The sequence below is a fragment of the Falco naumanni genome, chromosome 6, assembly GCF_017639655.2.
Source record: "Falco naumanni isolate bFalNau1 chromosome 6, bFalNau1.pat, whole genome shotgun sequence".
NCBI classification, from domain to species: Eukaryota; Metazoa; Chordata; class Aves; order Falconiformes; family Falconidae; genus Falco; species Falco naumanni.
In genome coordinates, this window is record NC_054059.1 from 7,446,077 (window position 1) to 7,462,195 (window position 16,119).

The window sequence follows — 16,119 nt, forward strand, 5'->3', positions numbered from 1 at the left end:
TGTTCACATTCTAAGGCTTAGTAGGATGAATTTATTGCTCTCTATGCTTAACCTGTTCTTCTGGGCCCCTGGCTAGGCAGTGTCTGTAGCGTAGATCCAGAATTTCAATATTATCATCTTTGACCTGACTTTATTGATGGGGGTTAAATTCTGTACTCAAACACGTCCATTTAGGGTTAAAGGCTGTCTTAGTGGAGCTTTTGGGGAACAGCTACACTGAGACTCAGAAGATACGCAGTATTAGTGTTGAGGTAATGTGACTTTTGGAAAGGAGTTCTATTCTGCTCTTTGAACAAAGACAAAAATTATTCTCCTGTGTGTGCTGTTATTAAAACTGTCTCTTGTGATTCACCGCAGCATTACTGAGCAGCAGAGGGTACTAAAACACTTATGTAAGCTATGCTGATCTCAGTGCTTTAGGAAAGTTCTTTCAATTCATCTTTCAGGTTTGGCTTCAGCTCTTACTTGCTTTGTTTCAAGGTGATTGTTTCCAGCATTAAACAAAGATCAATATAGAAGACAAACTGCTGATCATGTAATTAGCTCAGAGCAGTTTTCTTCTGGCAATGTATGTTTTCTGTTACTGGTTGCTTTTCCTCCGACAAACCAAAGCAGAATTTGACCATCTGCTGCACCTCTTGATCGAACACTGAACAGAAGTTTATTTAGTGATGCGGTGACTTACACTCTATTCTTAACAAGTTGGTTGTTCTGTTGTACTCAAAAAAAGTTTTTGTCGTTTTAGATACCATTAAATATTATGTCACTGAGGTGATTATTCGACCATCTGAGGGAACTTTCACCCCAACACCAAGGTAAAAAAAAAAAAAAATAAAAAAATCAGGTGATTTGTTCACATTTATGTTTTAGGAAGGATGCTAGAAATGCAGTTAACATTTTAATTTCTTGAAAAATTACATAAAGTAACAAAGTGCTGTCACAGAGTTAAGCTTTGTAAAGGTATTGTAGTCTGAATTCAGTCATGTATGATTTTGTTTGCTTCTCTTTGTGTGTGTTTGTGTGTGATGCAGAAGAGAGAGTTTATATAAGTTGTTGCAGTGTCTCACTATTCAGATGATAAGCCAAAATTTATTGATTTTGAACTATTTAAGTTTGCATTATGTCTAGTGACTGATGAAGAAAATGGAAGGTTATATTATATAAAGTTAAATCAAGTAAAGCTTGAAATATTTAACTGGAAATGACATTTTTGAATTTTCGAGAAATTCAATTTGATGTTAAGACTAAGATGAAACAGAACTTGATATAGCTATCTTGTGTCCTGTACTATCTGTTAGTCACAGTTCTTTTCTTTTGTGATTTGTATTTGAAACGTGCATCATTCTGAACTTTGTGTTCAGATGTGTAAAGTATACAGACAAAAGCTTTTATTCAGCATTTGACAATTGGTGTTGGTCAAAGTAAATGATGTGGCGCAATTTAGACTGCTGATCTATTAAAAAATTCATATGGCAGGAAATATAAAGTCCTCTAGTTTTGAGAAAGAGAAAGATAAAGAAGTCCCATCTCTCAGTAGAAAGTGATTGTAGGACTGTAGTGGAATTAACAGTATGGTGATACTCATATACTTGTACTGCATCGATATGAGTGAGTTTGTGCATGCAGTCGTTATGAAAACATATAATACGCGGCTATTTCTTAAACAGGTCTCAATTCATACAGAGCATGGTTGCTCAGTGTCTTGTGGAATTGTCCTCTGCTAAAAGCACGTTTAGATTCGCTGTAAAAGGGGACAATGGAAAAAGCTATATTCTGGTAAGATGTTTTTTTTATCTTTATCCTGCTGAAGAAGTTCAACCTATGAATCCCAGTTCCTAAAATGTATTGTTTATGCTGCTCATGATTGTAAATTTAAAGAAAATTAAGAAATTCGAATTCTTGAAGTAGTTCTGAAGAATTCTGTTCAAGTAAGAAATTTATCGCTGTTTTTAATTTTAAGTAGATGTACATATGGAAATTGTCTCTATTAATATAGAAGTGAAAGTACTAGAGGTGCATCACAAGTAGCACAGAAATAACACTGTGTTTTGTATTCAGAAAATATGGAAAACTCAAGTTTTTACTTTATAATATGTATCTCATCTTCTTGGTCCACTGCTTCTTGTCATTAATCACCAGAAGTTCATCAAATTGTGTAGCATCTTTCACAAATATTGTCTTAAGTCAGCAGAGACTTCTAATGTAGTCAGTACATTGCATTGCAAAGTGAAGAGTAAACAAAAATAAAATTGCCTATTATACTTAATGTTCTAATGCTGTTAAACTTGATATTTAAATAGCGACAGCTAAATTCCTCAAACTGTTAAGATGGATAGGAATTTGGGTCTGGAATTATCTTAATACTATGCACTTGGTATAACCAGGGCTGTTGCCTTTTATTCACAAACTAGATATAGGCAAGGAGTTTGTAATTTTGCAGTTTGTGTGAGTAATTCATAGACACAAAGATAAAGGAATACATGATTGTGGATTCCTGCCCTGGATAAACTTATAGATGCACTTTGTTGAGGGAGGCAATCTAATTAAATAAATATAATAATAAATAAAACCTACATACACATTGTCCAAGTTCTGTGATTTCCAAACATCCAGATTCTGAGGTAAGTGTATGTATGTTGCTTTTAAATAAATCTTAGTGCCAAGATAACATCTATGCAACCACTGAGAAATACTTCTGTGATGATAAAGTAAGGTCTCATGAGCAGACTCATAATTGTCAGTATTTGTAATCTAATTGAGGAGTCATTAAAAATTGTGATTTTTCCCTTGTAGCATATGTTTTTCCAAGTCACCTAAAATTCTGATGCTTAAGTCTAGTAGCTTATATAGAATGAACAGGTTATTTTCTAACAGAAAAATCACCTTATTTAGCAGATTGCCATTACTCCTAAATCTGAGTTGCATTTTTGCCAATGTATTGATTAGAGGAGCAGGCTGAATTAGCATAGGGTTTGGCTTCTGATTGGCATCCCTTCCTTTTTATTAGTGAGGTTTTAGTATTTTTTTTGTGTTTAACCTCTGAAAGCCCTTACTCACGCCCAGGGTGAGGTTCTAGGTACTATATACACACCAACAGTTGTTCTGGAGTCATGGGTTAAATCTTAGGACTCAGAGGCCTTGTGGACACAAGTGTAATGTGAGCACTGTTTATATTAATGTTGCAAACAGCTAAACAGTAAAAAATGTAGGTGCTTGAGGCCGTGAGTACACACTGATGCATCATGGACCAGCTATCCCACTTGTTTTGACAATAAGCCCAAGATCCTATTTCACAGTTGTGCCTACATACATGAATACACACAGCTTAGGCTGTGTGTAAAGTAATTAAGGTTAAGGTCTCTCACAAGTCTTTTTAGATTTTCTTTTTAACATACAAATATTACATATACTTATTTCCTCTGTGTATATCACTTGACATTACCAGTTATGTTATTTGCAGATATCATAACTGAGTTTCTGTTGTTTAGGTTGGTGATAACCAAGTTCCTGAAAGCTCTATACTGCTTATGTTGTGGGGTTTTTTATTATTATTTAAAGGATGACAATAAATAAGTCTCTTTTTCTCAGGAAAAAAAAAAAGGTGGCATATACAGATTTCTGTATTTGTCCTAACTGTGTCATTGGCCTTTTCACATTCTCTAAAAGTTGAATAACTTGCCTCCTTGCTGTGCTCCACTGTTGAAGGGTTCCCTACTTTGAAGTTGCATGACTTACAAGCTGAGAATAAGGTGAGGACAGCAAGCGAATAGTGATATAGGAGAACACAAGCAAAATGGTACATTATTGGTCAGCATAGCAACATCTTAATAGAAGTAATTTTTTTTCTGTACTTGTAAAAAAGGATAGGTTTGAAAGAGGTAAATAAGTAGATTTCTGGATTAATATAGGGAATTTATCCTATGAACATGATGGACCTGATAAAACCCCAAAAGAAACGTATCTGAAAATACAGCAAAAAAAGGTGTGCGATAGAGTTTGGAGTGTTTGAATACTCACTCCAGTCTTGCAGTACTGAATAAAAGCTGTTTTTTGGAGTGAGATTAAGCTGTAAAGTGCTTTGAAAGTAAGGCAGCTTGTATTTCAGGAATGAATGGAGAGGGAGTGGGAATATATCACAGGAAAATAAATACGTTAACAAAATGAGAGACACCTGTCAATCAGATACTGGTTCTTGAATCATGTCTTGGAGGGCATGAGCAGAACAAGTTTGCATTTGTCACAGTTGGAGAGGGGGATGTTGCAGTCATCAAGATGTGAGATAATGAGTACCTGTTGAGACTTAACTACCCAGGTCTCTTAGCTTTATTCTTTTTGTAATATGAGGAAACCTCATCTTTATCTAACAGCCTGAATGTGAGGACAAGGAAGCTGTAATGAAAGATGTTTGCATTATTGACCTGTGTGATGATTTAAGTAATGGTAATGTTTGCAATAGCTAAGAAAGAACTAACAAGGAAGAACAGCTTTCTTTAGCCATGTTAAATTTGAATTGTTGTCTAATTGTCTACAAATTGATGCTGCAGACACAGGTTGAGATTTTAGGAAACTGATCACATAATGTAAATCATAGTATTTCACCTGTTTGAATCAAATATCACGAAGTGTAACTGAGATTTCAGCTTTTCTCATAAGAACGTCTTTGAAACCTATTGACAAGATGATCTAAAACCCAAACCAACACAACTAGAAAACCACCAACAAAAAACCCAAACGCTTTCTCCTGCTGCTGTCATTTCAGAAAATGTCATCAATCCACACTGAATGGATTCTAAACTTTATATTTCTATCTTTCTGTAGAGATTCTTTTATTACTGGAGTTAACATGAAAGGGATTTGGTTGTGCAGGCTTTGCTGTACAGAGTGGTAGGGAGGAAGGAAAGATTACATTTTGAGTAACTTAGTTGAAAGCACAGATCAAAATTTGAAACTGCATTAGCCGGAAGTCTCATGTATAAACTGCTTTGAGTCAACTCACCAAATCTTGGTGGGTGATTGTTCGTTCAGACCAAAAGCAAGATCAAAAAATAATTCATGCAAGAGGAGAAGAAGAAAATGATTGCCTGAAGAAGCAAATGTAGTTTCAGAAGTTGATTTTTTCATGGCCAAGTGTCTTTCCACCCACAAAGATACATTTGCTTTTTCTGTATTGTGTGCTAAATTATTAATACAGATCTGTTGTATTGCTGTTGAGACAAAGACATACTCTGAACAAGTGGTAGAATGTTATTGTGAGACGCCACATATCAGCGCTTGTGGTAGAAGGAAGTACATTTCAGATGGACCATGTTGCAAACGAAATGGTTTGATCGCTTTCTCTAAAGCAAGCTGCAGAAGGATTCTGAAAGGAGCAGACAGCTATTGCTGCATTGTTTCCTAGAGTAGTTTGAAGGATATTCCCCTTTCTGAAAAGCATCCCAGGCTTCTTCACAGGGAAGTGTTAATAATTTCAAAAGGATGGAACTCTGTTTAGTTAAAGCTAAGCGTGTTGGCAGTGGCCTGTATGTACAAGACACTTCTCTTTTTTCCCCATTTTCTTCAACATCTCTTCAACACTTGGCTTAAAGCATCGTGTGCAGTGGTCCTGACTAATGAGATATATTTTGCAGTTTCGGGTATGAGTGTGTACAGTGAGTTACCAGAGCAAAACTGATGAACAGCCACTTGCTAAGCCAAGTGCAGTTGCTTGTCATCGTTTATGTGCATATGCTAAAGTGATTCTCCTCCTCCCATCTCCTCCCAAGACATCTTTATCAATATATCTCATTCCTCTTTTATGAAGCTTCCATTGTAATGTTCTGAGCCTTGGGCTCTGATAAATTGTGACTGTCACATTCAATTATGACATATACTGTGTGTCCTGTTAACAATGGTTTTCTCCCCCTACAGGGGATATCATCGTATGTCTGCTACCTAACATCACGTAACTTGTTTTACTTGAAGCTGATTAGGTCATGAGAAGCAGAAGATTACTCTAGTGAGCAGCACTGCATAAATCCTGTTTTCTCTGTTAAATTTTTCATATATAAACATTTCATACAGGCTCAGGACTTGTAAAAATTGATTTCCATTGCTAACTTGGATCACTTCACTCTGCAGGCTGTGATTAGAAGAAAAGCCTGACTTTTTTGTGCAGTGCTTAGCATAAAAGCCCCAAATCCAAGTTGGAATACTGATGCACAATCACAAAGATTTAATTAGATCCATAATGTGATGCAAAAAGTTCAGATTTCTCAAAACTCTCTCCAGTAAATATCCTGTGAATTTCTGTGAACATGTAGTGCTGAAGAGCGCCAGTCCCATTAGCAAGTTTGATAAAGATTTATTTTCCAAGTAAAGGTCTGTTACAACTGTTTCTAAATCCCAGTCTTCCTTTTAGACCACATTAATTGCTGTCTTTTTCCTTGCATGTCTTAGCTCTATCCAGTCATAACTGTCACGCTTTTTCTAAAAAACTTTAATTTCTGGCACTTCCAGTGGGCAATCTTTCAGTTCCCTGTCTTTACCCCTCAGTTTTTCAACATTATATGCTCGACTGATTCTTAAAAACCTATGAAATTAGAGAAATAATCCATTTGGTAGTGAAACAGACAACATGGGACTGTTTCTTTTGTTACTAGCAAAGGGTATGTGCTGCAGCCACAAAAAGAGGCAGCTTCACGGAAATAATGTTCTTAAGAGTGAGTGACTGTGATAAATCAGACATCAGTTTATTGTATTAAGCTGTTTTCTTTACTAGAAACTGCAGACCGTATGAATAATCAACCATCAACTTCTGTTTTTTAACACTTTATTAGAAACTTTGTGAGAATATGGCTTTAGTATCAGTTGATTTAGGATCAGAGTAAAGGAAAAAATTGAAATTGATGTAAACTACAGTAAAATAAATTATTTCTTCATTTCTAGATGTGGCTTTTAAATTCTGACACATTGCTAGTGGAGTCTTCAGGAAGTTCCTCTTCCCACAGTGTTTTTACACTGTTTGGAGATATTTTCATGCCTAGCTCTGGACCAGTGGGGACCTGGAATGCTGTCAAAGTCCTTTACCAGCCATGCATTAAAAGCAGGAATAAGGAGTAAGTACAGCCTTTTCTGACCTCAGGTTCTGATCTTTGATTTGTATTGCATTTCAGACCAGCAATATTTTTTTGAGGTTCTTTGGACAGTCTGTTCAAATGGCATACAATTTCTCTCTCTCTCCCTCCCTCTCTCTGCACCAGAGGAATAGTGGAATCATATTTGGTATTTGGAGAAAATCTAGTTGTTAAGTTTTTGCACTGAAGAGTTATGTTGTTTCTAGGGGCACTTGTAGATAACTTAGGTATGTAATACAAATGGAAGTTGTCTCCATTACACAGGAGAGTAATTGCTTTTTCGTTTGTGCATTCCCCCCCGCCCCTGTGTTAACTTTCAGAGCTTGGCCATTTTTCCAGCTCTTGGCAGAAGCTGGAAGGATGGTGGTGCTAGGAGTCCCATGGACAATGGGTGAGTTCTGCCCATATAGTCTCAGACCATGCCACCCTGCAGCTGTAGCTCCAGGTGATATAATTCAGGGAGGAGGAAAAATTGAGGGGAGGTAAGGAGCATGGGCTGATTCCTGAATGTTGTGCAAGTTTAACTAGATCTTCCTCTTCGCCTTCAATTTCTGGGTTTTGTGTGAAAATCTGATCTCATCTGTCAAGTTATTTATGGGAATAACCCTCTCTGCACTCGCACAGTAAAGAATTTGGACCTCTGGTACAGCTGAAGCCAAGAGGGTAGAGGTGGGTAGTTAATAGTTTAGCAAATCCTACCTCCCTGTTCCAGCTTCAGTCTTGACCTTTTTTGCCTTAAAATTATGCTTTGTTTTGCAAGAGAAAGAGCTGTTCACAGGACTGGAATTTGTCTGTTTAAGCCAAGTTATCTTCAGCACTACAGGTGTTGTCTGGTGGGTCACAGTAAATTAGCATAATAATCATCTTTGTATACATGGACAATGCATCTAACAATGTCTCTGTTAAAATATACTTGTGCATGTAGCCTAGCAGAATAACATAAGTAATGTATCAGTATAGCTTACTCTCAGCATATAGCATATCCTCAAAAGGAAAGTCCTTTTTTGATATGATTCAGCAGTTCATTGAGTTATCTAGCCTTTCTGTGTTTAGCTTTAACTTGCTTTCAGCCCAGTGGTGGCATTAGTTCAAAAAGAAACAGGGCCTTGAGAGAAGGGAAGAGAGAAGAGGCAAGGAAGGTGGTTGAATATAATGCCATATAAATGTTTTTCTTGGATGTGCCCAAGTCAACTGGAGCTCTCATAAAGGAAGCATTTGATTTCAGCAAGATTTGCAGTCTACATTATGAAAAGCATACACTGCCTAACATGTTAAAGCCTTCATCTGCTGGAGAACAAAGATAAGAGAATACTGATTAAGCAGTGGGTCCAGTGTTTGCAGGTGATGGAGTCTGATTTTAGCATAATTTTCTGCTTTTGTTTCTGCAGTGCTAGAAAAGAAAGCATTGGTTTTGTACAGGTCACACTTAAACAGTTGTTTGGTTTTGTTTTTCCTTTAAACTCTTGGAAACTAGATGACAGATCTAAGTATGTACGGATGTATTTAAAATTTAGAAGACATTCCCTCCAGACTCAGTTCGTATGCAGCTAATTTATAGCCCAAGACCTCATAAAAGTACAGCAAAAATGTTGTCTCAGACAGACAAGCAACCATGTACGTACGAATTTAAATATTTTTGTAGGAGAAATACACACCTTACAAGAACGTGTGATTCATCATAACGTTTATCCTGAATGTTGCCAAGTGTATCCTTTCATTTTTCAAACAGATCCAATACTGAATAACTGAAATTAACTCTTGACATGAGAGAATGCAAAATTCTAGTAGTCAGAGAAAAGGTCATAATGCATAATTAACATTATTCATGGAAGAGGACAATTACCTTTATTAATATAGTAGCTTCAGAAGCTGGCATTGGGAAACTAAATGTTATTTAGTGATCCAAAACACATCTTAAAATATTATCATTTAAACTTATTCTTAGAGTGGGAGATATTGCAAGAATCACTACCTGTTCTAAAATGAATACTTCCCTTAGCACTTACAGAAGTGGTAAGGGAACTCTTACAGAAGTGTAACTTCCAGTTTTGTCTTTCAAGTTTCAGTTCTTTATCACTGAGAACATGTAATTACATTAACACACATTGAGTTATATATTTGACGTGTTATTTAGCTAGAAGTCATATCTACTTAGTCACTTACCTAGCATTCATAAATGCTTTTCTTGAATAGAGTTCTCAGCGGCGGAATTTTACTGAGATTATATTCAGTTCTTTCCAGTTCCCCAGACAGACTTGTTACGAATCACTTGTTTGTGAAGATTACTTTCTATTTATCTTTAGGATTTTGCAGTGAGCAGAAGGCACAAGTGAGGTTTTAATTCTCCTCTGACAGTAATTGACATCTTCCCTGTGCAGTCCCTGGACAAATGCAACAATGGAAGAGAAAGAACAGAGGGTTCTTTTTAAGGTTCAGAAACTGAAGTAACTATTGGTTTAGAATTGTTTTCCCATTTTTATATTTCTAGTAAAGAACAGTAAAAAGGACATTAGCACTTCAGTATGTTTTTACTAACTCATCTCTTAGATGGGTTGAAGTACTGCCTGGATCTGTGCAGTAAGTCTGAAGTCTTTCTGTATTACAGGAATGTAAACGCAGCAGAAGCAAAAATACCAAAACCAGCGTAGCTTATTTAATGCAATGTGTTTGAGTTTAGATCTCAAATATTATTTCAAGGATTCTGAACGTGTCTGATTTCTTGAGTAGCACAAGTTCCAAATGCTTTAGATGCCCATATTTCAACAATAATTATAATACTTACCTTGCTTGTTTCTGCACACACACCTGCCTTTGAAATAATGCAAAGTTTTGAGAGCCCATGGTCTTCTCCCTGCAAGTGGGGAGTAAGCAAGGATACCTCGTGTGCAGGAAGCAGTCAACAGGTCTGCTTGTGACCTAGACCCCAACGGTTGCAAGGGATAAGCGTGCACTCTAATACCCTGTTACATGTCAGAGAGCCTTTTCAATTGTTGCGAGTCACTGGGTACACTCAGGTCCTGTCTGATTCCTGAAGTGGCAGAATCTGATCTGTGTGATGGGAGGGAAGCGCCTTTCTTACCTCTGGACACTGGAGTCTGTGCTTAGTAGCTGGGCCATAGGTTAAGACAGATTAAGGTAATCTAGAAATAAAAGTGTTTATTTGTAATATCTAAAGATAATAACATAATCACGCATTTGTAAAACGGGGGTGAAGAAATGAAAGAAAATCTGTACTTAGTTTACTTACACAAGCATAAGTCTACTTACTCTCAGATATATACATGGTTCCATCGTACCAGTTAAGGTCTTGGGCTTTGTGAAACTCTCCCCTGGCAAGCTGCCTCTGCTAGAGAGAGCCTAGCTGGGATTGCCTAAATTCACATTCGGGCACCCGCTGTTTGAAGTAACCCTTCGGTCTAGATTCCTTTGGATGCAGTTGAGTATTTCTCTTGGAGGGACCGTAGTAGCTTTTATATGTGATCTTTCTTTTCCAGACTTCTAGAATGTCAGGAGAAATGTACAGTCTCACTCCAAAACTCATTTTATTCCTTCTTTATTCAGGGCACAGTTTTGCAATTCTTCATAATTAAATAATGCTTATTTCTGTTGCTCAGATACGGAAGTGTTTTTTCCCCTTAAACTAGGAATTACGTTCTGTGAACACCACCATGCTTCAGTGAGCAGCAAAACTCTCCTCCAGTAAATCACTGGCCTATCCTTCACCATACCTTACATTCAGGATTACTCTAAATGTTAACAATGCAAAGGAAACAAACATTTGAGTAGGATAAATGTTCACGGTTCGTTACTGGCTGCTGAGTGTTACCAGCTGCAGTGATAATTAACCTCTTTGGAGCTATAGCTGTTTGGAGGTGGCCGATCCTGCTGTAACAAAAATGTGTTCTGAGTTAGGCTGAACGTTTCTGAGAAGGTGATTACCCCTTGCATGGCATCTACTGTTTTATTGACAACACGCCCATTCATGTTCCATTTGCTGATCCGTGTTGACCAGCAGATCCTTTCCGGTAGATTGCAGTCTAATAAGCAGCCTTCCTCTGGTTTTGTGCAGTTGGCCTTTGTCAAATTACATCCTAATTTTGTTCAGAACCTTCTCTGTTGGCTGTGGCCATTGTGATTTCCAACATGTGACGTTCTGATGGCCCTTCCCAGCTTCGTGTTGTCTGTAAATGAAAGAAGCATCTCTTTTGTTCCAGTATCTGGGAGAGCAACTGAGATGTGGAGTAGGACCTAACTAAGAACATGTCATGAGGAGCCTCTCTCCATATACCTTTGTTTTGGCAATGAATTAGTAACAGTTGCGTGCTGGGTATTCTCTGTACGTTAGACTGCATTGCTTAAGAACTTTCAGTAGCTTTTAAGTTATTGTGAAGTTAAGACATGGCTAGGTATATCCAGACATGCTATTTATAGTGTAGCTTTTGGCATTTCTCCTTGCAGAGCCCTATTCCTCTGATCTTCCTGAAGGTAGCCTTTAAGTTTTGTGTTGATTTGTATCTTACTCCCTCAGCTGTTAAAGAGGGCTGGAAACACTTAGGTGTGTGATAGCACGAGTTCTGGATGGGGTTGTCTGCAGTTAGGCTTCCAACCCTTGCAGGAGGCTTGTGAGCAATCGTTCTACAACAAATTAGTTGAAAATACATGCTGTCATTTCTTTTTGTCACCTATGAAAAAAGTATGTTATGAGTGTCGTTGAGTCCCATTACAGAAGGATGGCCCATGCATTTTCTGCTCTGTTCTTACTTAGATATTTATGGAAGATGTGTATGTGATTAAGTTGATTCCCTTTTTTCCACCTCTGAATCTGCTGTGCAGACAGAAGAGGTCTTCCTTTCAAGTTATTAGGTTCTTGGCAAATAACACCTTATGCAAACAACCCTGACTGCTGGGACTGATAATGGTAAATACTGCTGAAGTGAGATTGTCATAAAAATGTATGAAGAAAATTGAAAATACAGTTACATGGCAATTCAACCATAACTTGATCTCAGAAAATATATGTGAAGGTACAGTTAAAGGAGATTACACTTTTCCCTTTATGTGTGTGCTAGGCAAAGCTTTGTCAAAAAGTCATTGATAGCTTTTTATTTCTCATATGCATCTAGAGTCTCTCTGAATGGCTTACAGGTTTTGCAGGAGCCTTCTCCTATGTAAGAATCTGCTGCTTATCATTTGAGAGTTGAAAAATGATGCAGAAATTGTTTGTTTTATTAGCTTTAGAGGGACAGAATAAGCTAGCAAATTCAGTTTGTGGCTGAAAACCGGGAGGTTTTGAGTCCCAGTGGATTTATTACAGTCAGTGTATAGCGAGCTGTTTATGAAGCTGTTACTGATATTTTCCAGAATGTTGTTTATTTGTCCCAAGAATGGCTTTTATTCTGTATGTAACTCTAGAGTAATTCACATCTCATCAAAGCACCAAACTGTGTCCTGTTTCACTGATTTTTTGTACGTCTGAAATAGAATGTCTTTTCATAGTGTTTCAGTAACTCTTGCCTGTAGAAAACACATGGGAGTGCACAGACCAAGAGTTGAGTGACTGAGGAGTGACCAATGTTTCACTGTTCTGTGCTTTCTTTTAAGGTGATTTCTGTAGTATAATAAACTTCTGGAATGATTAAATGAGTGGGTATGATTATAAATTGATCGTGAAAGATCGTTTTCTTTCAGATTTTTTTTTTTCTCTTCCTTTCTTGAATTCTTTCATGGAAGCAAGTTAAAAGAGTTGACACCATGTTGAAGTTGGAAGAGGTAGGATTCTGACTGTTTTTTTTAAAAAGGGATTTTGCAATCCCAAATCGCTTAGCCATTTGATAATAATCTGATGAATAGCCTGCTTTTCTTCTTACATAGCATGAAAGATGCTGATGTGTGTCACTACTCCTCTTGCAGGGTACTGCTGTTGTACTCTGCATTAGAAGTGTTAAATGCTCTGTACATAGTAATTGGCAATGTAAAAATAAGAAAATGACTGTAAGTGGTATTGCTTAGCTACTTCTTATGTTCTAATTTTTTAGAAAAAATAGGTAAGTATGCTATTAAGTTCTCTCACATTTAATACGCTTTTGAATTAGGATTTGCAATTCTGTAATATGGTAGAATAAAAAAAATAATTCAGGCTTGTATATTTTTTCCATATTATTCTTTGTATTTATTTATAGAACACTTTAATTCAGGTAAGCACAATTTTGATAGTTCTCGTGTCTCTGTGGTGCATATTGCTCTAGCTAAGCTCTTTTGGGAATCTCAGGATTGGAAATGAAAGCAATGTCAAGCTGAATGGGAAAAAAATTATGAAGTAAAAGCAGGAAGACTATCTGAAACTAATTTTAAAAGTGTAGTGTAAAACAGCTGCATTGCCAGGTAGTTAATTCACCTTTTATAGGGTGATAATAATGTAAGAAACGCCGTTCTGGGCCATAGCAGTGTACAGTCTAGCCCAGTATCCTCCCTCTGACATCCAGATGTGTTCTTTAGAACAGAGCATGTATGTGAGCTCCAGCACTTCTTTGTACTGCTCAGCTCAATTAGGTGTATTAACGATATTGGAGGGTACAGCTGTGCCTGTTTCCTTTACTATCTGTTTGTGCATCTTCTGACCAGCAGTTTGAGTAAATTTATTTTTTTTTTATCTTACTGGTGGTGTCTGCCTCCACAATCTCTTGTAACAGCAAGTTCCAGAAGTTCACTACTGTTGCGTAGTACTCTTTTGACCTCTTCTAAACTGATCTCCTGCTAGTTTCAGTGAGTTGCCTCTAGATTTGGGATTGGGGGTTTAGTAAACAATTCTGATTTCCTACTGGAAGATGAACATGGGGATCCTAAACTTCACATTGGGATTATAGCATGCAGCATTCTTGTTGATTACATTTAGGTGTTAGTTACTGGCTGGTTTGCTGGAGGGTCAGCAATGTCACATCTGTTCAGGTCTTACTATAACACATATATATCTATTTAAAATACCCATTTTGCTTTTCTTGTAAAACTGCTGTTTTGAAAGCCAGATAGCCTAAATGCAATAGTGATCCTCCGAGGATAAATTCATAATCGTATGTCAAGCTATAGCAGCTTTTCACTTAGAGGCTTACACTTCATTTCTCACAGACTTAGAGAGACTGTTAGGTTCACTCAGGGACTGTAAGTACTCAACTCCTGTAATGTCTTTTAAATGCGGGATCCATTTGAGTGGGCAGGAATCCGATAACGAGCCAAGAGTGAAAAAATAAAACTTATAAAAGCCTGCTGGACAGAATGCTGACAAGAACTATTTAAACCTCAAAACGTGATGTACTGAATTCTAGGATCTTGGTCTGTTTTAAATTACTTAGCATTTGTTGTTTCTATTGTATTTCTCCATGACAGGCTGTGTAAACTAACAGTACTTAGATTAACAAAATCATTTAGGCTGCTAATTTTACTTGCAATACTTTTTAAATCAGTAAGGCTAATGAAGATTGGGAGTCAATGACTTGAGACCAAGGAAGGCTAATTTGTGAAGTTGTTCAGGATATTTCCATTTGTGTGTGACAACAATAGGATATTGTTGTTGGTTGCTTATTTTGAATGCTGTTAAGCATCAAAACAGAACAGGCAGTCCTCATGCTGGCTCCTCTGCGTACTAGCCTTAAGCTATAGATGAAGTAACTTGTACAACTAATAGGTGTAACAAGTGGTACCTGTGTGAATATGAGTGTTTGAGGAAGAAGAGGAGGAGATCTGACGGCAAAGGTGGAAGGTGGTGTTCCAGGAAAAGAAATTTTTGCAGAATTTTAGAATTTCAGTCAAATAATTACTGAAGGCAGGACTATTAGATCTACTCAGAAGTGAGCTATTTGATTGACCATGCCCATTTTCCTTCCGTGTGTGGTTAAAAGAGTTATTAAATTTGGTTTGCGTTCTTCCCAGAGTGTATGCATTACCATAATACCTGTTAAGCCTTCAAATTTTTCCTTACTTCACAGTGACACTGACTGGATTCTGATATTACAGAGCTCTCCATAGGCCTGGAGGCAGGAATACAGGAGTAACTCGAGTGCTTCTGTGGGCCCTGATTTCGCTGGCTTTCCTGGAGAAAGCAAAATTTTACCATGTCTCATTGAAGATGGCTCTTCAAGGAAATGACTGCAGGCGTGTGTGTCAGGATGTCCGTGTCTCCAGTGCTGCAGCTGGGGCTTTTCAGCTGGTACCGAGCAGCTGCATAGTATCAGTAGCAGAACTGGTTAGAAGTTGTGTTTTAAACTAATCACAGTTTTTGTTCCCCTGTAGACAATGATTTTTCTGAACCCTCCAAAACTGTTTTATTTTAATATGGAGCTATTGAATATTGTTGAGGTATTTGCACTTTCACGTGTATTTCTTTTTCCTTGTTGACTGGCTTCCCGACTATTGTGTGTCTTTCACAAAGCAATGTAGCTGAGCGATGTCATGTGTTCATTCAGTTTTGTCTGAAGTTGGTGTCTTGTGATGGAAATAATTGTATGGCCTACGGAAAACACTGCTGAAGCATTCTAAGTGTTTTTTACACTTATTTCCCCCCAGATTTTAAGCTTCCTCCTCTAGAAGCTGGGGAATAGCTTTTAAGTGGGGCAAGGGGGTTGGGGAGAGAATCCGGCATAGTTTTGACTAGCTGGAATTAATGCTGGTAATGTAAAGAATCATCTTCTGAAAGAGGGACTTAAAGGGACTCTAAGAAGAGCCATCAGATATTTAATGATTTCATGCATTTTGAATCTAATATTCTTAACAAATGTAAGGGTTACTAGTTGTAGTTGTACCTAAAAAATCTATCCATTGATAGTCTCTACTTTCTGTTTTCAGCTGTTTGCATATTATTGTTGCAAACTGCTCTTCAGCTGTCATATTTCAAACAGAAGTGGCTGCTTGTCATTAATATTATTAAGGTCTCTAATTTTTCAAGCATGTCATGATGATTAAGAAATACAAACTCTGAGCTGAGCTGAGAGATGTTATTGAAACCTGTATTTCGTTT

At 37.3% G+C, this 16,119-nt stretch overlaps 1 protein-coding gene across 6 annotated transcripts in view; it reads left to right on the forward strand.

The window, feature by feature from the left end:
* UBE3D (ubiquitin protein ligase E3D) overlaps positions 1–16,119 on the forward strand; it is an 82,133-nt gene that overhangs the window by 17,880 nt on the left and 48,134 nt on the right. For 5 of the 6 annotated variants that reach the window (XR_005828470.1, XR_005828471.1, XM_040598343.1 and 2 more), the window contains exons 6-8: positions 746–815; positions 1,668–1,776; positions 6,925–7,094. Coding sequence is in view for 4 of the 6 variants with exons in the window: in XM_040598343.1 (XP_040454277.1) it covers positions 746–815; positions 1,668–1,776; positions 6,925–7,094 (349 nt within the window). In the remaining 2 variants the exon portion in view is untranslated. Of the gene's footprint in view, positions 1–745; positions 816–1,667; positions 1,777–6,924; positions 7,095–12,842; positions 12,886–16,119 lie in introns of those variants that run through there. The other variant, XM_040598345.1, reaches the window with a different exon arrangement.